At 45.9% G+C, this 25,592-nt stretch overlaps 1 protein-coding gene across 2 annotated transcripts in view; it reads right to left on the bottom strand.

Moving 5' to 3' along the window:
- Window positions 1-1,100: 1,100 nt before the first annotated feature.
- arsk (arylsulfatase family, member K) overlaps window positions 1,101-25,592 on the bottom strand; it is a 124,283-nt gene continuing 99,791 nt past the window's right edge. Inside the window, exons 8-9 of one of the 2 annotated variants that reach the window (XM_067982860.1) lie at window positions 5,368-5,620; window positions 1,101-1,235 (exon numbers count right to left, since the gene is read on the bottom strand). In XM_067982860.1, coding sequence (XP_067838961.1) covers window positions 1,124-1,235; window positions 5,368-5,620 — 365 coding nt within the window. In that variant the 3' untranslated portion in view covers window positions 1,101-1,123. Of the gene's footprint in view, window positions 5,621-25,592 lie in introns of both variants that reach the window. The other variant, XM_067982861.1, reaches the window with a different exon arrangement.

The raw sequence follows: 25,592 nt of genomic DNA, 5'->3' as shown, positions 1-25,592 counted from the left end.
CGGTGATGGACTGGGGTTGACAATTGTAAACAATTTTACAACACCAAGTTATAGTCCAGCAATTTTATTTTAAATTCACAAGCTTTCGGAGATTTTCTCCTTCCTCAGGCAAATGTTTCAAGATCTCCTTGAAGCCTACGCATTTATACATATTGAACAATAATAAATGGTGTTTACAGACTGCCTCTGCAACTGCCCGTTGCCAAGGCAATCACCGTGTTCAGACAGAGAGGTGTTACCTGCAGAACCTCCGAATACACATTCAATAAAAAAACAAACAGGGAAAAAAAAACAGAGAAAAAAAACACAGAGAGAGGCAGAAACATCCGGAAGGCAGAGAGAGCCAGCAAATGACCCATTATATTAAAAACAGATAACATTTGTTCGCTGGTGGGGTAACGTGTAGCGTGACATGAACCCAAGATCCCGGTTGAGGCCGTCCTCATGGGTGCGGAACTTGGCTATCAATTTCTGCTCGACGATTTTGCGTTGTCGTGTGTCTCGAAGGCCGCCTTGGAGTACGCTTACCCGAAGGTCGGTGGATGAATGTCCATGACTGCTGAAGTGTTCCCCGACTGGGAGGGAACCCTCCTGTTTGGCGATTGTTGCGCGGTGTCCGTTCATCCGTTGTCGCAGCGTCTGCATGGTCTCGCCAATGTACCATGCTCTGGGGCATCCTTTCCTGCAACGTATGAGGTAGACAACGTTGGCTGAGTCACAGGAGTATGAACCATGCACCTGGTGGGTGGTGTCATCTCGTGTGATGGTGGTATCTGTGTCGATGATCTGGCATGTCTTGCAGAGGTTACCGTGGCAGGGTTGTGTGGCGTCGTGGACGCTGTTCTCTTGAAAGCTAGGTAGTTTGCTGCGAACGATGGTCTGTTTGAGGTTGGGTGGCTGTTTAAAGGCGAGTAGTGGAGGTGTGGGGATGGCCATAGCGAGGTGTTTGTCCTCATTGATGACATGTTGAAGGCTGCGGAGAACATGGCGTAGTTTCTCCGCTCCGGGGAAGTACTGGACGACAAAGGGTACTCTGTTGGTTGCGTCCCGTGTTAGTCTCCTGAGGAGGTCTATGCGATTTTTTGCTGTGGCCCGTCGGAACTGTCGATCGATGAGTCGAGCGTCATATCCCGTTCTTACTAGGGCGTCTTTCAGCGTCTGTAGGTGTCCATCGCGTTCCTCCTCGTCTGAGCAGACCCTGTGTATTCGCAGGGCCTGTCCATAGGGGATGGCCTCTTTGACGTGGTTAGGGTGGAATGTAAAATTGTTTACAATTGTCAACCCCAGTCCATCACCGGCATCTCCACATCATGTCTATTATCAAAGCCCAGGATCCCATATGCTTTTTTAACAGCCTTATCAACTTGTCCTGTCACCTTCAAAGATTTGTGTATGTGCACTCCCAGGTCTCTCTGCTCCTGCATCCCATTTAGAATTGTACCATTTAGTTTATATTGCCTCTCCTCATTCTTCCTACCAAAATCCATCACTTCACACTTCTCTGCGTTAAATTTCATCTGTTCTGTGTCTGCCTATTTCACCAGTCTGTCAGTATCCTCCTGAAGTCTGTTACTAGCCTCCATATTGTTTACTACATTTCGAATTTCGTGTCATCGGCACAAACTTTGAAATTCTACCCTCTATACCCAAGTCCAGGTCATTAATATATATCAAAAAGAGCAGTAGTCCTAATACTGACCCCTGGGAAACACCACTGTATACTTCCCTCCAGTCTGAAAAACAACCGTTCACCGCTACTCTCTGCTTTCTGTCTCCCAGCCAAATTTGTATCCACGCTGCCAATGTCCCTTTAATCCCAAGTGCTTTAATTTTGCTAACAAGTCTGTTATGTGGCACTTTGTCAAAGGTCTTTTGAAAGTCCATATACACAACATCAACCCTCTCCATTACTTCATCAAAGAACTCAATCAAGCTAATCAAACAGCTTTAAATTGGAAAAACACTCTAAGGTGGTGTTAGGAAAACTGACATAGAGCCAAAGAAGGAGAGACTGGTGGGGGGATGTGATCAAAAGCTTAGTCAAAGAGGTGGGCTTTAAGAAGGGTCTTAAAGAAGGAGAGGTAGAGGGAGCGAATTCCAGAGCTTGGGCCTAGGCGGTTGAAGGCATGCATGCCAATGGTGGGGTGAAGGAGAAGTAATGCAGAAGAGGCTGGAGTCAGAGAAATGGAGAGTAGTTGGTGGGGGGTTTTGGTGAAGGAGATTACAGAGATTGGGGAGCAGAACTGAAGCCATGGAGCATTTTAAAGATGGGCAAGAATTCTAAATTTGAGGTATTGGAAAACCAGGAGCCAAGTTGGGTCAGCAAGGACAAGGGTAGTGCAGGACTTGGTGTGGGACCAGATACTAGCAAGATTACAAGACATTACAGATAAGGAAGGCCATTCAGCTCATCTTAATTCATCCAGTTAGAGAGATCCCATTTCAGCTTCCACTTTTTAAAAAAAAGTTCATATTTTGTACCTTCACTACTGCCTCCTGTAAGTCCATTCACTCTGTGTGAAGAATTTTCTGCCATTAGTCTGAAATTTATCCCTTACTATCTTGAACCTATCTCCCCTTGTCCTACTCTCGCAATTTAATTCCAAGTAATATTCCCATTTTCCATTCCAATAACTGTCTTATATACCTCTATAAGATCACTTCTCAGACACTTCCCTCCGGCCTGAAAAGACAAGTGTCCAGTCTTTTCTCATAGTTCAGCTCTTATTTAAAAAATAATTCTTGGGATGTAGGCGTTGCTGGCAAGGCCAGCATTTATTGCCCATCCCTAGTTGCCCTGAGAAGGTAGTGACGGGCCTTTTTCTTGAACCGCTGGCAGCGGTTTGATACAATTGAGTGGTTTTTTGGATCACTTCAGAGGGCAGTTAGGACAACCACTGACACTAGGTTTCATCCTCGTGGCTCTTCTCTGCATTACCTCTAGAGCTGAAATGTCACCCTTATATCTCAGCAACCAGTGCTCGAAGTACAGTTTGACTTATATAGTTTGGTCACAATTTTCTCTGACTCACATTCAACGTTTTGGCTATGTAGTTCAACATCTTAATGGCTTGGTTGATTGTTGCTTTGCATTGGGTTGGCATGTTGAGTATCAAGTCTCAAACTCGTAGGTCTCTCGGTTTGGTCCTTGGCTAATTCAACACCACTCATTGAGTATGTGTGGTTCCCTAATTTTGCTTCCCAAGTGCCGTACTTTATGCTTGTCTGCCACTGTTGCACACTTATATATTTTAGCCTACTCATTATGTATTTTCTGAGATGTCTTCTCCAAATCCACTGCCTCCTAGTTTGGGAGCAACTGCAAATTTGACCACTTTGCATAGAGTTTCTGAATCCAAGTAGTTGTCCCAACACTGTGCCCTGGAGCACCCCACTCAGTACTCCCCTCCCCCAGCTGAACATAACTCCTCTAATGAGTATTTATTGCTTTTTATCTTTCAGCCAATTTTTTATTCATTCCCAGAGTTTACCATGAATCACTACAGATTTGATTTTAACTAATATCCTATAATGTTAAACGGTCAAATGCCTTTTGGAAATATGGGTACACTACATTGTAGGCCTCATCACAGTTCACATGGGTTGTCACTCCCTCAAAGAATTCGAGGAGGTTGGTTAGACAGAATTGTTCTCATCTGAATCCATGTTGACTGCTGTTTATTAGGTTATTATGTAGATAATCCTCAAATTGACTCCTGATAATCAACTCCATCATTTTACATGGAATGGAACTAAGACTAATAGATTTGAAGTTATGTGTGTCTGCTTTGTCATCTTTTGTGCATATGGGCAGCAAATCAGCCTGTTTCCAGTCTACTGGCACCCCAAGTGTCTATTGACTTCCTCACTATGATTGCCAGTACCTCTCAAATCTCCTCCCTAGTCTCTTTCAGCAGAGAACTCTGAGATAAATACCTTCTAACCCTGGGGATTTATTTGCTTTGAGTTTTTTCAGCCTACTTAGGACTTCCAATTCATTAATATTGAAGTTCTTGATACTACTTTGCTTAGCGCAAATTGGGGTGGGCATGCTGCTCATATCTTCCCTTGTGAATACTTAGAGGAAGCAAATCATTCAGAATATTTACTACTTGTGTTCATCTTTAGTTTCATGTCTTTTTGCATCTTTTAGTGTTCTCTGATTGCTGTTGTACTATTGTAGCACTGAAATAATTTTTTACTACATGCTTATCCTCTGATGCTGTTTTTTTTTTCTAGGTCCCTCTTTGTTCCTCTGATCACCCTTTTAATGTTTCTGTATTTTATATTCATCCCAGTGCTAAGACTTCTAATTTATGTATGTTGTGCAGGTCATTGGCGATTACCAGGTCAAGACAACACTGCTTCTCGTGGCTTCTTTGACAGACTTAGTCATGAAGCAGTCTTGCATCACATTGATTAACTCTGACACTACAGCACTTGGATTTTCCTAGTTTATATTTGATCAATTGAAGTCTTCTTTTAAAATAACTTTCCTGTTCTCAAATACCCTACCTATTTCTTCATAGAGCAAATGGTCCTCCTTTTTATGCTAACCTGGTGGTCTGCAACATATCCCAAGCCTGGCGCTATTGGTGTTTGAGATGTCTAGCTCGTGTAATTTATTTTGAAGCCTACCCCTACCACAGATCGACTTAATTTACCTCCCACGTATCCCTGACAATATAGGGCTACATCACCTTCTGCACCACTGAATGTTAAATTCATTTCCATCCTCTGGATTTAACAATGCTTCTGTTATTCCCAGATTTGGATGAGCTGGTTTATATGGAGGATAGGAGGTTGCAAGTAGAGTATTGGAGTAATCAAGACTGGAGGTGATGAAAGCATGTATGAGGGTTTTAGTTGTGAATAGTAGGGGTGGAAGTGTGCAATGTTATGGAGGTGGAGGTAGATAGTCCTTGTGGTGGAGAGGATATGGGATTGGAAACTCAGCTCAGTGTCGATCAGAACCTGACACTGCAAACAGTCTGGCTGGGGAGGGGAATGGAGTCAGTGGTGAGGGAGTGCAGTTTCTGGTGGGGCCAAAGATGATGGCTTTGGTTTTTCCAATATCTAGCTAGAGGAAGTTATGACTCAGCCAAGACTGGATGTCGGACAAGCAGTCTGACACCATAGAGGCAATGGCGGGGTCGAGAGAAGTGGTGGATGGATAGAGCTGGATGTCATTGGTGTACATGTGGGAACTGACCCTACATTTGTAGATAATGTCACTAAGGGGCAGCAACTAGATGAGGAAAAGGAGTGGGCCAAGGATGGATCCTTCGGGAACACTGGAGGTAATGATACAAGGGTGGGAAACTAAAATACATGTAAAACTATACATCAGTAGTTGAATATATCCACCTTTTAACAGCATTTTGATAAACTACGGGATCCTTTTGCCAGTCCTGGTGCCATCTGAGATTGGCAATAATATCTGTGTAATTCTTTCCTAAACTTTCTTTCCATTTGACGAACTGAAGTTTGTTGTATTGATGAACAGATTTGGACACTTCGGGGTAATTTAATATGGAGCGAAGTTTCTTATCTAGGGTGTTTGTAACTTCTGAATACTTAGTAGCAACATTTATCAATTCATCTGGATCAGCAGAAAGATCTGGAGAGAGATAAAATAAACAAGTATTATGTCAGCACAAAACCTTTTAAAACCAACTTCACAGCAAAAGGATAGATGCAATACTGAACAGATAGAAATTTATCTCATGCTTCATGTCATGAGACCTGTGCGAAAATTCAGATCACCAGTTGACGATAAAGAAGTTTTGAGGATATTTACCATACCAAAACATAGGAGTAAACTTTAACCCCACGAACGAGTGGGAAGATAAAAATCGTAAAGAGTAAAACCCAATCCGAAATCAACCCGCCCACTTCCGGTTTTAACGGAGGGAGGTGACCAACCCGTGCTCAGGAGGTGGGTCGGTCAGTAAAATCCTATAAGGAGGCTGCGGGCCTCCATTGACAGGTATTTTATTTTTAACACCTGGGGGCGGGGATTCCCGGGCCCTCTGCTTCACGCCACGTAAGAAGAGGCGAGAAGGCCCGAATTAACTGCACTGCTTGTGGGCCAGGAGGAACAGAAGTGTTTCTTCCATGCCCAACAAGCCTTCCTGCCACACGCAATCGACACCCACCCCCCCCACCCAACAACGATCGCCAACTCCCCCCGATGTCCGACCCCGCCCCGCATGATCTCCGACCCCCCCCCCACCGATGTCCAAACCCCCTACAACACCCCCAATAACCGCCAACACCGCCTGATGACTGACCCTCCGATGACTCTGACCCCAACCCCGACCTCGCCATATGGGACTATGATATAGTGGCAATAACAGAGACCTGGCTCAAAGCGGTATTACCATCGCCGAATCACCCACCATCAACATCCTGGGGGTCACAGTTGACCAGAAACTTAACTGGACCAGCCATATAAATACTGAGCAGGTCAGAGGCTGGGTGTTCTGTGGCAAGTGACTCACCTCCTGACTCCGCAAAGCCTTTCCACCATCTACAAGGCACAAGTCAGGAGTGTGATGGAATATTCTCCACTTGCCTGGAGGAGTGCAACTCCAACAACACACAAGAAGCTTGACATCATCCAGGACAAAGCAGCCCGCTTGATTGGCAATCCATCCACCACCTAAAACATTCACTCCCTCCACCACTGGCGCATCGTGGCTGCAGTGTGTACCATCTACAAGATGCACTGCAGCAACTTGCCAAGGCTTCTTCGACAGCACCTCCCAAACCCGCAACCTCTACCACCTAGAAGGACAAGGGTAGCAGGCACCACCCTCACCTAGGGAACACCACCACCTGCACGTTCCCCTCCAAGCCACACACCATCCTGACTTAGAAATATATCGCCGTTCCTTCATCGTCACAGGGTCAAAATTCTGGAACTCCCTACCTAACAGCACCATGGGAGAACCTTCACCACATGGACTGCAGCGGTTCACAAAGGTGGCTCACCACCACCTTCTCAAGGGCAATTAGGGATGGGCAATAAATGCTGGTCTTGCCAGCGACGCCCACATCCAATGAATGAATTAAAAAAAATCGTGTTTGACTGACTCGATTGAGTTCTTTGATGAAGTAACGGAGAGGGTTGATGAGGGGAGTGCGGTTGATGCAGTGTATATGGACTTTCAAAAGGCATTTGATAAAGTACCACATAATAGACCTGTTGGCAAAATTAAAGCCCGTGGGATTAAAGGGACAGTGGCAGCATGGATACAAAATTGGCTAGGGGAGAGAAAGCAGACAGTAATGGTGAACAGTTGTTTTTCAGACTGGAGGGAAGTATACACCTCGTGGTGTTCCCGAGGGGTCTGTATTAGGACTATTGCTCTTTATGATATATATTAATTACTTGGACTTGGGTGTACAGGGTATAATTTCAACGTTTGCAGATGACATGCTACTTGGAAAAGTAGTAAACAAAACGGAGGATAGTAACAGACTTCAGGAGGTCATAGACAGACTGGTGAAATGGGTAGACACAAGGCAGATGAAATTTAACGCAAAAGTGTTAAGTGATGCATTTTGGTTAGAAGAATGAGGAGAGGCAATATAAACAAGATGGTACAATTTTAAAGGGGGTTCAGGAACAGAGACCTTGGGGTATACATACACAAATCCTTGAAGATGGCAGGGCAAGTTGAGAAGGCTGTTAAAAAAGCATATGGGATCCTGGGCTTTATTAATAGAGGCATGGAGTACAAAAGCAAGGAAGTTATGCTAAATCATTATAAAACATTGGTTAGGCATCAGCTATTGTTCAATTCTGGGCACCACACTTTAGGAAAGATGCCAAGGCTTTAGGGAGGGTGCAGAAGAGATTTACTAGAATGAGGGACTTCAGTTATATGGAGAGACTGGAGAATCTGGGATTGTTCTCCTTAGAACAGAGAAAGTTAAGGGGAGATTTGAAAGGTGTTCAAGATCATGAACAGTTTTGACAGAGTAAATAAGGAGAAACTGTTTCCTTTGGTCAGTAACCAAAGGACACAGATTTAAGGTGATCGGCAAAAGAGCCAGAGACGATATGAGGAAACATTTTTATTATGCAGTGAGTTGTAATGATCTGGAATGTACTGCCTGAAAGGATGGTGGAAGCAGATTCAATAGTAACTTTCAAAGGGGAATTGGATAAATACTTGAAGGGAAAAAAATTACAGGCCTATGGGGAAAGAGCAGGGGAATGGGACTAATTGGATAGCTCTTTCAAAGAGCTGGCACAGGCATGATGGGCTGAATGGCCTCCTCCTGTGCTGAACCTACTATGATGCTTAAATTCTGCATACGGCAGAAAAGATTAATTGGATCCAATTTGTCCGAACCTTTCTTAATTTTAAACACATATCATATCTTCTCTTTTCAAGAGAAGTAAGACCCAAGGCAGTCAATCTTTCCTCATATATAATTCCCAGGATCAATGCTGTTGCTTTTCTCTGTACCCCCTCCAATAACTCAATATGTAGGATGCTCATCTTACAGACACTTTATTTTCAAACATGTATTAATGCTGTTAATTGTCAAATAACTAACCTAAGATTACATATGACTATCACAGAGCAATAATGTTCTATTTGCACTATTGCTATGGGAAAGCATAGATTGAATATGTTGAGGGATTTTCTGCCAAATACTAAAAAGCACCAAATAATTGGTTGTTGTGTTCGCCTACACAACAGTGGTGACACTTCATAAGCCATTCATTGGCAAAGAAGTGCTTTGAGATATCCAGAAGTCATGAAATGTGTTATATAAATGCAAGTTAGTTCTTTCTTTCCTCAAAATGGCAACTCAATTCTGTAGTGACACATCAAAATCACTCCCTTCACTAAACTTATAAATTTTAAGTCCAATCTGGAGTAAAATAATCACATTTTGATATGACTCTTACACATAGGGAACAGTACACAAGATCACCATTAATGATCTTAATAAGGTTTTAAGAAAATAAGGAATCTCACTTTTTGCTAGCATTTTTACACCTTTTTGGAGGGATAGAAATCCTCAAAATTACCATTAAACATAGATGAATAGCCTGTTGGCACTTTCTACCAACATTACACTACTTCTTCATCTACTTTTTCTGTTCAATAGCAAAAGAAAGGAATGTCAGGGCCCAAAAGGGAGCTTTGCCCTTATACTTCTACACTAAAGTGATTGTCACTTTTAGTAATGAGTCAGAGTGATTGTAAAGGCCATACACATATTAATACACATGACAGACTCTTCTACCAACAACATGCTTTGACATTCAGCAATTTTTTTGGAAAGTGATGTTGGATGGCAAATGTTAAAAGCAGATTAGAAAAAAGCTAAGTTATAATCAATGCAATCCCTTTCATAGTGGGATTATTTTGCACTTCGGATGCATGAGTTCTTTTGGCACAGACCAATACATTTTATTTCTCTATGCTACATTCAGAATCTGAAAAATATAGTCTTAAAGATATTGTCAACAGGAGTTGAATAGCATAGAATGCAAATGCTGCCGTTGGGGAACATCTTCTGATCATTGAATCAGAATGGACAGGAGTGATATCAGATAAGAGGGTCACCAGCACTCTAGCCACCTCACTCATTGACAGTGGCTAACTCAAAAGAGCCAATTTTTATCTTCTGAACACCCCTTCCATGTGTACCAGTTTATGAGGCATTATGGCATGGAAAAAAAGAACAGAAACCCATAATGCCAGGTCTTCTCTTCTGTGTATGACACAAATTTCTGGAAGTCCAATACAGATGGAAAAAGCAAGAGCTTCATTATAGTATTTAAAAACGTGGGAGTAACGTAATGCCTCTGGTGTCTCTTCCCAGCCTTTGTGCTAGGCCCATGCCACTTCCAAGTTATGCCGGTTAAATGAGTGCACAGGGCTGCTAAGTGCTGAGCTGCATATGAAGTAAGCTTAAAAGACCTTGTAAGAAGATTCATTCCAACAGTGTTTAGGCCATTTCTTGCCCATTTTTCTTACTTGATTTTGTTGGCACTTTAATTCTCATGAGCATTCCATCAATTATTTCAAATTTTGTTTTGCCCCTAACCAATTACTGGTACCCATTTGTTTTCCCCATGAGGATGTCCCTACTTGACATGCTCGTATGAAAACATGGAGGACCAATGAGGAGATGCGAGGCAGCTCAGGCTGCATGAGGTGGTCTGTGCTTGGCATCCAGTACTTGCACACCTGCATCTGCAGACAGAGGTGAACATTCCTCATTTTGACAGATGATCAGTACACCTGGAAACTCAAACTCTGAAACTAGGTCATGATAGCATTGCTTATGGCACGATAGGTATGAAGGTCTGACTGACCGTTATATTGGAGGGTTCTTTAGAAGCAGCCCAATCACAGTACATCCTCCTTTCAGGGGTACTGTGTGAAAAATGGCATGCCAGGATGATCATGAGGCAGCAACCCCACGAAAATGCCACAGTACCTGGTAACGACTGTGGGAACTGTCTTGACAGAGTTCTCAGGATAGCCAGATGCAGAATTATCCTATCTGCAGCAAAGATTCCTGCAACTACAATGCAGCACAGGGCTGCCACAGCCAACGACAGTAGTGGTCTGCTGCAGCCATTGACTGGATTCCGCCTCCGTAGGCATACTACAATGCTGACCTACAGGAATGAAGTGCAAAGTGAGCCACCCTCATTGCAACTACCTCATGCAGCACCACCTCCAGCTCAGCAGTCATCAAACAGGGTGTTGGGTGCTGCACTGCTTTATCACTTGCCTGCTAATTCATGCCTGTACCTTGTGTTTCTTTTGCCTGTCACCGTTAATCCTCTGCCCCATCAGCCTTAGAAAAAGCTGCTAACAAAGTGAAATGCCTTCTGAGCTTTTCTTTAGGCTTTCAAAATTTTTCCCACTCTATTATGACACTTCCCTTTAATTGCCCTCATCCCTTTAAATTGCATGTATATACATTTTTCTGTTCCCTTCACCTACCCAAATCTGCACTTGGAATAATTATACAAATAAGTTGAAACACAAAATTCAAATATATTAACATATTATAATTTTGGTTAGATTTGCACCAGTTCTATACTATTTAAAACCAACAAAAATTGGCCGAAAAAGATGAGGAGAAAATCTTGGCAAGTTTAGTGTATACGTCAATTCTTCTTCAATAAAAAGCTGCTGAGGTGATGTAACATCTACTACATATATGTGAAAGGGATATATGGATAGTTCTGAATGTGCACATTTTCAAAAGCAACCTAGTTTTTGATGATGGTATGATACCGGTGAAATTCAATTAAGTCAATTTTGTTATTAAGCTGACAGGTTAAGAATGGACATATAAGAGGGCATATAAACAGCAGCCAAACATAAATACCACCTGTATCGAATGGCTTCAGGGAGTTTTACAATGACAATATCTCTTCTAACAGGAAGCCTACACATGCAAAGATAATCAGGTTTATCAGTGTGTGAAAATGTGTCACAAATGCAGTTCAACTATGTTATGCAATAATGGTACTCATCCCCCAGGCAAAAATAAGGATTGTAGCTCAGAACAAGTCAGACATAATGGCCCTGAAATTCTGTGGGGGTTCAGCCAATCTCCCACCGCAACACTGGCGTATCTCCCAAGGAAATGGTGTAAACGGCTGTTTACATTATTTCCCTGGGGGTTCCGCTGGTCTCCCACCAGTTACGGTAGACCTATAGAACCCCCACAGAACTTCAGGAACCAGACACAAGCAAGAAGAGAATGAATAATATTGCTGAATATTTTTATTAGTTCATGTTTTTGTTGCCCTAGCTATAATTTCCATGGCAACCACCAGGCAGAATCTGTTGTAACCATGGAAAGTTTGCCAGCTAATTAGAAAATACATTATCACTACTCTGCATGATTACTGTATGACCAGCATGTGTATTTTTAAATGAGTTATAAAGGTCTCCAGCATTGGCACTTGAGATGAATGGAGAAAGCAGTGATAAAATTATAATGGCAAGATTCAGTAGGAATTGGTCAGAAGGTACTACTAGCAGTATGTACAGAATATGGAAAGGAAAGTGCCTTAAGGAAGTTTTGGACTCTAAGGGAATTAAGGGATATGGGGATCGGGCGGGAAAGTGGAGTTGAGGTCAAAGATCAGCCACGATCTTGTTGAATGGCGGTGCAGGCTCAAGGGGCCGAATGGCCTACTCCTTCTCCTACAATCTTATGTTTCCCAACATCAAAATGTCTTAAAATGACTTTGTCTTTGGATTTTTTTTGGCTTTGCTGTGCTGAATTCTGTGGTAATTGAAGGTTCATTGCAATAAGAATTAAAGTGCTAGCAAAAGCCAAAGGTTTACTGGAACATCAAACACTCAGGGTGGGGGGTGGGGGGGAGTAGTGGACTTTGAACCTGTGAGGCTGAGTGGTTCACTGATGCTCCTTTGTCCTTTTCGACGGCGAATATTCGGGGGTTGTGGTAGACTTCAGTGATGTGTCTGTCTTGGAGATGCTCGGTATAAAGGAGCATAAGACGGTTAAGGACCACTGGAAAATCTGCTCTGTGGTCTGCCCATCTTAACAATCTACTCTACTTCTCTCGTTTTTTCTCTAATCAATCATTTCAGCTTTCCTTGGTTAGTCTACATGCTTTTTCTGTTACTTCCTTCCTGCATCTCTTACTCTACCTTTTTGTTCTCTCTTTTAATCTGCCCCTTTTTCTATTATCTGTCTCTGTATCTATTACTCTTTTCATCTACTTGTGACGCTCTAACTCTCTCTCCTTCTCCAAGCTTTTACCTTGCGCCCTCTTGCAACTTTATGTCAAAGCTCCAGCACTGTGGAAAGTTGTAAAAGGCAACAAGCAAGAGTGTGCTGGATGACCAAGTTAAAGCACAGAGCAGCTGGAACTGGCACTGGAAGGTGGGAATGGATGAAATCATTAGCATGAACGTGCCTTTGATCTGCTGTGTCCATGCATGCAGGAGTATACAGATGCGGTACTAGTAGCTAGGAGCAAAAGGTTTATCTGGGGTTGAGGCTATTCAATTTGCATGGGCTGGGGCAGGAAGCAAAAATATTGGAGCAGTTGGAAGGTGGGAAGGGGAAGTTTATGCTGATTTTTTTTTATGACTTACTGATTTTTTTAAGCTTTAAGTGATAAAGCTTATTTTTTTAGGGATATAAATTTGGTTGGATGAATAAATGTCATTGTGGTTGTATAGAAAAAGCTTCTGGCAGAATGCAATTTGTTCAATCATAAAAGTGACCAATCAGAAATGACAGATGATTCTGGGATCTGACTGATTGAATGGACAATAGTTGAGATTGGGGGATGTGATGGATTGAAGAAACAGTGGTCTTTAGTTCAACAATCTGATTGATTGAAGGGACTTTGCAACAACATTACAAGACACAAACATGCAATTAATAATTACATATTAAAGTGATGTCAGCACAAGGGACGGAACAGAATTTAAGGAGCTAGGAAAGAAACTAATGAGCAGTACCTCAAAGGGAGTAATCTCCGGATTACTCCTAGTTCCACATGCTAGTGAGTATAGAAATAGGAGGATAGAACAAATGAATGCATGGCTCGAGAGATGGTGCAGGAGGGACGGCTTTGGATTCCTGGGGCATTGGGATCAGTTCTGGGGGAAGTGGGACCTGTACAGGCCAGACGGGTTGCACCTCAACAGGGCCAGGACCAATAGCCTCGCGGGGAGGTTTGCAAGTGCTATTGGGGAGGGTTTAAACTCAAGTTCCCATCCCATTGGTGGGGGGATGGGAACCTGAGCGCAGATTCAGAAGGGAGAGAAGCAGAGCTGAAAATGGAAGAGAAAAAATTAGTCAGTGAGTTTGGAAGGCAGAGGAAACAAAGGTTATAAAATAGACAATAAAAGAGTTTGGCAGTGCTTAATGGTGTATACTTTAATGCAAGGAGTCTAGTGAATAAAGCAGATGAGCTAAGGGCACAGATAGACACGTGGAAATTTGATATCTTAGCTATTACTGAAACATGGTTTAAAGAGGGGCAGGAATGGCAGCTCAACATTCCTGGTTACAGGGTTTTCAAAAGAGATAGAGGGGGGATAAAAAACGAGGGGGAGTGGCAATATTGGCCAAAGAAATAATTACAGCTGTGAGGAGAGATGATATGTTAGAAGGATTATAAAATGAGGCCATATGAGTTGAGTTAAAGAACAAAAAAGGGGCAATCACACTGCTGGGAGTGTACTATAGACCCCCCCCAAACAATGAGGAGGAGATAGAAGAGCAAATATGTAGGCAAATTTCTGAGAAATGCAAAAACAATAGGGCAATAATAGTAGGGAATTTCAACTACCCTAATATTAACTGGGATACAAGCAGTGTAAAAGGTACAGAGGGTGCAGAATTCTTAAATTGCATTCAGGAGAACTTTTTAAGCCAGTACGTAGCAAGCCCAACAAGACGGGGGACAGTTCTGGACTTAGTTTTTGGGAATGAAGCTGGGCAGGTGGAAAGACTATCAGTGAGAGACCATTTTGCTGGTAGGGATCATAATTCAGATAGATTTAGCATAGTTATGGAAGAGGACAAAGATAGAACAGGAGTAAAAGTTCTAAATTGGGGAAAGGCCAATTTTACTAAGCTGAGAAGTGATTTAGCAAAAGTGGACTGGAAAAATCTACTTGAAGGTAAAATAGTGTCAGAGAAGCAGGAGGCATTCAAGGGAGAGATTGTGAGGGTACAGAACAAACATGTCCCCACAAAGAAAAAGGGTAGGACTGCCAAATCAAGGGCCCCCTGGATGACATGGAGCATACAGGGTAGGATACAGCAAAAAGAACTTGTGCTCCAGAACTAGCTGCGTCTCTAGCCAAGCTGTTCCAGTACAGCTACAACACTGGCATCTACCCGACTATGTGGAAAATTGCCCAGGTATGTCCCGTCCACAAAAAGCAGGACAAATCCAATCCGGCCAATTAACGCCCCATCAGCCTACTCTCAATCATTAGCAAAGTGATGGAAGGTGTCGTTGTCAGTGCTATCAAGCGGCACTCACTCACCAATAACCTGCTCACCAATGCTCAGTTTGGGTTCCGGCAGGATCACTCGGCTCCAGACCTTATTACAGCCTTGATCCAAACATGGACAAAAGAGCTGAATTCCAGAGGTGAGGTGAGAGTGACTGCCCTTGACATCAAGGCAGCATTTGACCAAGTGTGGCACCAAGGAGCCCGAGTAAAATTGAAGTCAACGGGAATCAAGGGGAAAACTCTCCAGTGGCTGGAGTCATACCTGGCACAAAGGAAGATGGTAGTGGTTGTTGGAGGCCAATCATCTCAGCCCCAGGACACTGTTGCAGGAGTTCCTCAGGACAGTGTCCTAGGCCCAACCATCTTCAGCTGCTTCATCAATGACCTTCCCTCCATCATAAGGTCAGAAATGGGGATGTTCGCTGATGATTGCACAGTGTTCAGTTCCATTCACAACCCCTCAGATAATGAAGCAGTCCGAGCCCGCATGCAGCAAGACCTGGACAATATCCAGGCTTGGGCTCACGAGTGGCAAGTAACATTCGCGCCAGACAATGACCATCTCCAACAAGAGAGAGTCTAACCACCGCCCCTTGACATTCAAAGGCATTACCATCGCCGAATCCCCCACCATCAACATCCTGGGGTCACCATTGACCAGAAACTTAACTGGACCAACCATATAAATACTATGGCAACAAGAGCAGGTCAGAGGCTGGGTATTCTGCGGCGAGTGACTCACCTCCTGACTCCCCAAAGCCTTTCCACCATCTACAAGGCACAAGTCAGGAGTGTGATGGAATACTCTCCACTTGCCTGGATGAGTGCAGCTCCAACAGCACTCAAGAAGCTCGACACCATCCAGGACAAAGCAGCCCGCTTGATTGGCACCCCATCCACCACCCTAAACATTCACTCCCTTCACCACCAGCACAGTGGATGCACTGCAGCAACTCACCAAGGCTTCTTCGACAGCACCTCCCAAACCCGTGACCTCTACCAACTAGAAGGACAAGAGCAGCAGGCACATGGGAACTGCACTACCTGCACGTTCCCCTCCAAGTCACACACCATCCCGACTTGGAAATATATCGCCGTTCCTTCATCGTCGCTGGGTCAAAATCCTGGAACTCCCTTCCTAATAGCACTGTGGGAGAACCTTCACCACACGGACTGCAGCGGTTCAAGAAGGCGGCTCACCACCATCTTCTCAAGGGCAATTCGGGATGGGCAAAAAATGTTGGCCTCGCCAGCGACGCCCACATCCCATGAACGAATTTTAAAAAAGGGAAGCTTACATCACATACCAAGAGTGCAATACTGCAGAAAGCCTGGAAGAGTATAGAAAGTGCAGCGGTGAAATTGAAAAGGGAATTAGGAAAGCAAAGAGAGGGCATGAAAAAATACTGGCAAGTAAAATCAAGGAAAACCCAAAGATATTTTATAAATACATGAAGAGCAAGATAATAACAAAGGAAAGAGTAGGGCCTGTTAGAAACCAAAGAGGTAACCTATGTGTGGAGGCGGAAGATGAATACTTTGTGTCTGTCGTCACAAAGGAGGGGGACGATGCAGGCATTGTAGTTAAGGAGGAGGAGTGTGAAATAGTGGATGGGATAAACATAGTAAGAGAGGAAGTATTAAAGGGTTTAGCATAATTGAAAGTAGATAAATCGCCAGGCTGTATCCCAGGCTGTTAAGAGAAGCAAGGGTGAAATAGCGGAAGCTCTGACCATCGTTTTCCAATCCTCCCTGGCGACAGGCATGGTGCCGAAGGATTGGAGGACTGCTAACGTTGTACCGTTGTTTAAAAAGGGAGAAAGGGATAGACCGAGTAATTATAGGCCAGTCAGTCTAACCTCGGTGGTAGGCAAATTATTGGAATCAATTCTGAGGGACAGCATAAATTGTTATTTAGAAAAGCACGGGTTCATCAAGGACAGTCAGCATGGATTTGTTAAGGGAAGGTCGTGTCTGACTAACCTGATTGAATTTTTTGAGGAGGTAACAAGGAGGGTTGATGAGGGTAGTGCATTTGATGTAGTGTACGTGGATTTTAGCAAGGCTTTTGACAAAGTCCCACATGGCAGACTGGTCAAAAAAGTAAAAGCCCATGGGATCCAAGGGAAAGTGGCTAGTTGGATCTAAAGTTGGCTCAGTGGCAGAAAGCAAAGGGTAATGGTCGCTGGGTGTTTTTGCGACAAGAAAGTTGTTTCCAGTGGGGTTCTGCAAGACTCAGTCCTAGGTCCCTTGCTTTTTGTGGTATATATTAATGATTTGGACTTGAATGTGGGGGGGCTTGATCAATAAGTTTGCAGATGATACAAAAATTGGCTGTGTGGTTGATAGTGAGGAGGAAAGCTGTAGATGGCAGAAAGATATCAATGGACTGGTCAGGTGGGCAGAAAAGTGGCAAATGGAATTCAATCTGACGAAGTGTGAGGTAATGGGCTCGATTTTAGCAGGCCTGCGGGTTCCCAGTGGGTGGTCCTCCGGGAGCGTGGAAAACGCGGACGGCTAATTGCGTGCGTCCCCCGCGCGATCGCGGGATAATTGAACTGGTTAAGCCGTGCTTCCGGGTTCTCCGCTCCCCAGCTGCGTGCCGGCCGGCTGCGCATGCGCAGTACCATCGACGCGATGCAGGAGCTCCACTTAAAGGGGCAGTCTCCCAAAGCCCCTCCTGCTGCAATCAGTAGGCTACAGATGATGGCTCACCCGAGGGGAAAGGCTGCGCCACGTTTTTCAGACCTTGCGCTGCAGCTGATGCTGGAGGGCGTGAGGAGGAGGAGGGACATGCTCTTCCCCGCGGATGGACGCAAGTGCCCTGCCGCCGCCACCAGGAAGGCATGGGCAGAGGTGGCAGCGGAGGTCAGCAGCAGGGCCAACACCCCAAGGACATGGGAGCAGTGCCGCAAGCGCTTCAATGACCTCACTAGGTCTGGCAAGGTGAGTACACCAACGGACCCTCCCACAGCCCGTCCCCACCATCACGCCAAACAGATCACAACCCCTCCTGCAGAGCCACCACAGCGCTCCCGCAGCAATCCTCACAGCCACTCACTCACCATCCTCGCCGTGCCCGCAAGTACCCACCGTCCCTGTCCCCACCCGAACACTACCACACACCCCAATCCCTATGCAATGGGATGGGCATGTGGCACACGCATCCTCCCATCCATCTGCCCCACGCTCAACCCACCCACACCGATGCTCGATGCGTCTCACTATGCAATACGCACCCACTCACGCATCTGTGCTTTGCCTTGACAGGAGAAGAGGAGCAAGAACAACAGGGAAAGGGCACGCACCGGAGGTGGCCCGCCGCACGTGGTAGACCTCACCGACGCAGAGGTGGAGGCGCTCGACCTCGCCCGCATGCCACATTGCCTGTCGGTGGCTGATGGCGAGTCTGTCGCTGCAGAAACGGCCGGTAAGGGAAAGCTGACACTCAACACCCATGATCGCGAGTGACCATATCATCACCTGCCATCAGGCGCACCGTAAAGTTGGTGCACATGCCTCTTAGTGCCCTCTGTTCTCTTGCAGGGCCGTCTGCGAGCGATGCGATTGAGGAGGGCGATTCCTCAGAGGACATGGCGGTCTCTGAGGGTGCATCGTCACATCTGAGCCAACCATCCACCAGCGCAGAGACACGCACCTCGGTGGGTCCCCCTCGCCAACTAGTTGGGGTAGCACTTGGTGATTCACCGCGCACGAGTGAGCATGAGCAGACCCTGGTGGCAGGGGCAGCCGCGGAGGGTCCGCGTCGGTGGGAGCACTCATCTCCAGGCTCTGCTCAGCCAGACCCAGATGCTGAACCCAGGAGGCCACCAGTGAAAAGGAGAGTCGTCGAGGGGCACCAGCTAATTGCTGAGGTACTGGGAGAGGTGCCGCGCGCATTGTCCACAATTGCGCAGGCGATGGAGGAGTCCAACTCCTGCATGAGGACATTGGTGGCGCAGGTACAGGAGGGTACCGGCGACACAGTGTCGCGGGTAGGTGCGGGAATGTCTGCGGTGGAGGACAGGCTGGCCTCCCTCGAGCGTCACGCACAGCTCCACATCGAGTCCGTGCAGGCCCTGACAACGGCTGTACGGATTCAGGGTGAGCAACATTCCGCCGCCATAAACAGGCTGACGGATACACTAGGGGTGGCCTTGCAAGGCCTCACACATGCCATCCAAACTGCCGTCCAGCAGGGTGGAAGGGGTGATGTGGGCCGAGGCCACGAGAGGGATGATAGTGACCGGGGACATGGAAGCGGGGACGCTTCTCAAGGCGCCCCCACGTCCCACCCGTTGCCCCCCTCTCAACCAGTACCCGCAATGGTGCCTCCTCTCCAGGTGGCCGAGTCTGCCCCTGCCCCCGGTGCAGGAGGAGCAGTCTGTGGAGGTGCCCTCATGGGCACCGAAACCCAGGGGCCGTCCGCCCAAAGCATCTACCCGGTCAGGGCGAGAACAGGAGCAACCTGCCACTACCTCTGCTGGAGCCACAGGGGTAGCACCACGTAGGGGTACCCGCAAAAGAAATCCAAAGGCGTTATAAGCACAAAGGGAATGCACCAGGGTGTCTATTAATTTGTACACTTTTTGTTTATATTATCTCACATTGTACATATTAAATACTATATTCTCACCACTCCTGCCACCTCTCGTCCATTCTTCCGCGGCCTGTGCAATAGGTGCGTTCCGTGCAGGCCATCATGACGGCGAACACCTGCTGCCACCCATTGGGCACACTGCTGTGGGTGCAGGAGTACTGGCAACAGTCTTCAGTGGAGGGGGCTGGTATGGCCCCTCGCATGTGCAGGTGAGGAGATGCGAGCGCCTCGCACTGTCTGACTCTAGGAGAACCGTTGACGTATGAGTGCCTTCCTGGCCTGGCGAGCATCCCAGTGAGTCGTGGTTCGGCGCATGGGTCGTCCACCATCCTCTGGCGCGTCCGCGTCCTCCTCCTCCTCCTCATCGCCGTCCTCAATGTGGGTGGCGGGTGTGGATTGGGCCTCCTCCAGCGGCACCCCTCTCTGCAGTGCCATGTTATGCAGGGCACAGCAGACAACTATGATTCGTCCCACTCTGAATGGTGTGTATTGGAGCGCTCCCCCAGAACGATCAAGGCATCTGAAGCGCATCTTGAGCAGCCCTATGGTCTGCTCAATTGCAGACCTGGTAGCAGTGTGGCTGTCATTGTACCGACGCTCTGGCTCGGTGATGGGGTTCCTCAGAGGCGTCATGAGCCACGTGTGTAGGGGATACCCCTTGTCGCCGAGGAGCCAGCCGTTGCCGGCGTTGGGTGCCTGGAGGATGGGCGGGACGGTGGACTCCCTGAGGACGAAGGCATCGTGGCAGCTGCCGGGGTATCTGGCGCACACATGTAGGAATCTCTGGCGGTGGTCACAGATGAGCTGGGCGTTCATGGAGTGATACCCCTTCCTGTTGATGAACAGCCCTGGCTCATGCGGAGGTGCCCGTATTGCGATGTGGGTGCAGTCGATTACACCATGTACCCGTGGGAAGCCAGCCATGGCATGGAATCCAACCGCCCTCTCCATCTGGCTGCGCTCGTCCATGGCGAAGTTGATGTAGTGCGAGGCCCTGCGGAACAACCCATCGGTGACCTGCCTTATGCACTTGTGTGCAGACGACTGACAGACCCCGGTGATGTCCCCGATGGCACCCTGGAAGGATCCGGATGCAAAGAAGTTGAGGGCAGTGGTGACTTTGACGGCGACAGGTAAGAAGATGCTGCTTGGTCCATCAGGGAGCAGCTCGTCGTTAAGGAGGCTGCAGATGTCGGCGACTACCTGGCGATTGACTCTGAGCCGACGTATGCACTGCTCCTCGGAGAGGTCCATGAAGCTGAGCCTCGGTCTGTACACCCTGTGCGGAGGGTAGTGCCTCCTGCGACGCATCTCTCTCTGTGGTTGCCCTCCCTCCTGCTGTGCAGGTGGGTGTGCCACAGCACCGTGTTGGGGGGCTCCACGTCTCCGAGGCGGACGGCGTGGACTGCGAGGCTGCTGGGGCTGGTCATGCTGTTCGTCCTCCGAGGATGTCAACGCACCACCTATCTGGCAGGTGTTGGTCTGAGGGATTGTGCAGGGTAGGTAGGTGGTTCCTCGCACTAGGGCTGCGGTTTCACGTCGGTCTGTCCTCTGGCTTGGCGGGGGGTGGTGGAGGGCAGGGGTTGCCCTACGTGACGCGGTGGCCTCCTGCGTGGGTGAGGGCTATCCCACCCGCTGTGGAGTGCACCTTGGCAGCTGCCACAGGCTGCTGGCTGGAACACGACCGGTTGAAGGGAGACTGTTTCCCCCAGTGTGTGAAACTCACTGCCTTGAAGCTAAAATCCCACACTTCCTGTTTTGACAGCTGCTTCAGCTCATTTAATGACCTCAACAAGCAAGGTAAGTACACTCAAGTGGAACCCCGCTGGCTTTAATTGCCTGCGGGATTCCCACCAGCGGGGCCTGCGCACGCAGCCCCGCACGTCAGCGCGGCACCCGGAAGTGGCCGGGATCTCGGCGCGATCTGGTCACGTGACTGGATATCGGGGTTTTCGGGGCCCCCCCGCTGGAAACCCGACGCTAAAATCGAGCCCAATGCATTTGGGGAGGGCAAACAAGGCAAGGGAGTACACAATAAATGAGAGGATACTGAGAGGTGTCGAGGAACAAAGGGACCTTGGAATGCATGTGCACAGATCCCTGAAGGTAGCAGGGCTGGTAGATAAGGTGGTTAAAAAGGCATACGGGGCATAAAAAGGCCTTTATTAGCCAAGGCATAAAATATAAGAGCAGGGAGGTTATGCTAGAACCTGGTCCTGTGTAATGAGCCAGGATTAATTAATAATGTCCTAGTTAAGGATCCCCTTGGAATGAGTGACCATAACATGGTTATATTCCATATCCCATTAGAGGGTGAGAAGGTTGGTTCTCAAACAAGCATACTGAGCTTGAATAAAGGAGACTATGATGGTATGAGAGCGGAATTGATTAAAGTGGACTGGGAAAATAGATTAAAGGGTAAGACGGTACATGAGGAGTGGTGTTCATTCAAGGAGTTATTTTACAACTTTCAAAAAAAAAATATTCCACTGAGGAAAAAAGGGTGTAAAAGAAATGACAGCCATCCGTGGCTAAGTAAAGAAATTAAGGATAGTATCCGACTAAAAACAAGGACATATAAGGTAGCCAAACTTAGTGGGAGGATAGAAGATTGGGAAGTCTTCAAAAGACAGCAAAAAGTAACGAAAGGATTGATTTAGAAAGGGAAGATAGATTATGAAAATAAATTAGCAAAAAATATAAAAACAGATAGCAAGAGTTTCTACAGTTATATACAAAGAAAAAGGGTGGCTAAGGCAAACGTAGGTCCCTTAGAGGATGAGACCGGGAAATTAATGGTGGGAAACATGGAGATGGCAAAAATGCTGAACAAATATTTTGTTTCAGTCTTTACGGTAGAGGACACTAAGAATATCCCAACACTCGACAAACAGGGGGCTCTAGGGAGGGGAGGAGCTAAATACGATTAAAATCACTAAGGAATTGGTACTCAGTAAATTAATGGGACTCAAGGCGGATAAATCCCCTGGACCTGATGGCTTACATCCTAGGGTCTTGAGGGAAGTGGCAGTTGGGATTGTGGATGCTTTGGTAATAATTTTCCAAAATTCTCTGGACTCAGCAAAGGTCCCGGCAGATTGGAAAACTGCCAATGTAACACCCTTATTTAAAAAGGGTAGTAGGCAGAAGGCTGGAAATTATAGGCCAGTTAGCTTAACATCTGTGGTGGGTAAAATTTTGGAGTCTATTATTAAGGAGACAGTAGCGGAACATTTGGATAAACATAATTTAATAGGACAAAGTCTGCATGGCTTTACGAAGGGGAAGTCATGTCTGACAAATTTGCTTGAGTTCTTTGAGGACATAACGTACAGGGTGGATAAAGGGGAACCAGTGGACGTAGTGTATTTAGACTTCCAGAAGGCATTCGACAAGGTGCCACATAAAAGATTATTGCTCAAGATAAAGAATCACTGGATTGGGGGTAATATTCTGGCATGGGTGGAGGATTGGTTATCTAACAGGAAGCAGAGAGTTGGGATAAATGGTTCATTCTCGGACTGGCAACCAGTAGCCAGTGGTGTTCCGCAGGGGTCGGTGTTGGGTCCCCAACTCTTTACAATCTATATTAACGATTTGGAGGAGGGGACCGAGTGTAACATATCAAAGTTTGCAGATGATACAAAGATGGGAGGGAAAGTGGAGAGTGAGGAGGACATAAAAAACCTACAGGGGGATATAGACAGGCTGGGTGAGTGGGCGGAGATTTGGCAGATGCAATACAATATTGGAAAATGTGAGGTTATGCACTTTGGCAGGGAAAATCAGAGAGCAAGTGAAACTGGAAAGTACTGCAGTACAAAGGGATCTGGGGGTCCTCGTGCAAGAAAATCAAAAGGTTAGTATGCAGGTGCAGCAGGTGATCAAGAAGGCCAACGGAATGTTGGCTTTTATTGCTAGGGGGATGGAATATAAAAACAGGGAGGTATTGCTGCAGTTATATAAGGTAATGGTGAGACCGCACCTGGAATACTGCATACAGTTTTGGTGTCCATACTTAAGAAAAGACATACTTGCTCTCGAGGCAGTACAAAGAAGGTTCACTCGGTTAATCCCGGGGATGAGGGGGTGGACATACGAGGAGAGGTTGAGTAGATTGGGACTCTACTCATTGGAGTTCAGAAGAATGAGAGGCGATCTTATTGAAACACATAAGATTGTGAAGGGGCTTGATCGGGTGGATGCGGTAAGGATGTTCCCAAGGATGGGTGAAACTAGAACGAGGGGGCATAATCTTAGAATAAGAGGCTGCGCTTTCAAAACTGAGATGAGGAGAAACTTCTTCACTCAGAGGGTAGTAGGTCTGTGGAATTTGCTGCCCCAGGAAGCTGTGGAAGCTACATCATTAAATAAATTTAAAACAGAAATAGACAGTTTCCTAGAAGTAAAGGGAATTAGGGGTTACGGGGAGCGGGCAGGAAATTGGACATGAATTTAGATTTGAGGTTAGGATCAGATCAGCCATGATCTTATTGAATGGCGGAGCAGGCTCGAGGGGCCGATTGGCCTACTCCTGCTCCTATTTCTTATGTTCTTATGTTCTTAACTGTATAATACATTGGTTAGGCCGCAGCTTGAGTACTGTGTACAGTTCTGATGACCACATTACAGGAAAGATGTGACTGCACTAGAGAGAGTAGAGGAGATTCACGAGAATGTTTCCAGGACTGGAGAATTTTAGCTATGAAAAAAGATTGGATTGGCTGGTGTTGTTTTCTTTGGAACAAAGGAGGCTGAGGGGTGATTTAATTGAGGTATATAAAATTATGACTGGACTAGATTAAGTGGATAGGGAGGGCCTATTTCCCTTAGGAGAGGGGTCAGTGACCAGGGAGCATAGATTTAAAGTAATTGGTAGAAGGATTAGAAGGGAGTTAAGGAGAAATTTTTTCACGCAGAGGGTGGTCGAGGTCTGGAACTCACTGCCCGAAAGGGTGGTAGAGGCAGAAACCCTCAACTCATTTAAAAAGTACTTGGATGTGCACTTGAAGTGCTGTAACCTACAGGGCTACGGACCAAGTTGCTGGAAAGTGGGATTAAGCTGGATAGCTCTTTATCGGCCAGCACAGACACGATGGGCCAAATGGCCTCCTTCTGTGCCTTAACTTTGTATGATTCTATGATATGATTAATTATTTATTTAGTTAAATATTTTACCAGCAGGAGGAAAAGACAAGCAAAAGAATACCATTTCACATTGCTAATTAGTGAATTATCACAAACATAATCTTGAGATTCTACTAACTATTAAAAATAGTGAGAGCTGTATGATAACAACCTCTCAATGGTGTTACACCCTTTTAAGTATACTCATGGCCACCTATTATTTTCTCTAAGGGATACATTCAATAATAATCTTGATGTAGATTAGTAACCCTCTATGTTCCGTTGACCCATGAACCTGATTTGTTTGTAATCACCAATGGGTTATAAGGGATGATTTCACAATTTTAGTATAAGAAAACTGCACTCACAGACAGCAGGTTTGAGACAAGGCCTCAATTCTCCAATCCATGCGCACTACTAGGGTGTTTCGCACTGGGAGTGTGAAAACGCAGAATCACTCCTATAATAAACTATTGTGATATTTAATTAATTTTGCTTTTGCTATTTAAAGATATTAATTTCAATGGGTCTAACTGTATAGAAATGGGTGACATTTAAAACATAACTGAATCCTTTCATCCTCACTGCAAGTGGTATCAACGTTACTGCCCCTGTAATGAAATATAACATTCGGCACTGATTTAATGTAGTTAATGATGTAGGAAATGGTCAGAAGTCATTACTTATAAAGTAAATCACTTAGAACAGAATTATTTTAATGCCATGATCTCAATCAGTTTCATATTCAGTCCATCCGTTATCATGATACTGGTACAGTGCTACGTAATGTATGACATTCATCTTTCAATTAGTAAAATTTATTTAAAAGCTGACACTTACATTTTTACAAG

Source organism: Heptranchias perlo, chromosome 4 (assembly GCF_035084215.1).
Source record: "Heptranchias perlo isolate sHepPer1 chromosome 4, sHepPer1.hap1, whole genome shotgun sequence".
NCBI lineage: Eukaryota > Metazoa > Chordata > Chondrichthyes > Hexanchiformes > Hexanchidae > Heptranchias > Heptranchias perlo.
This window is presented reverse-complemented; position numbering and strand designations above follow the sequence as displayed.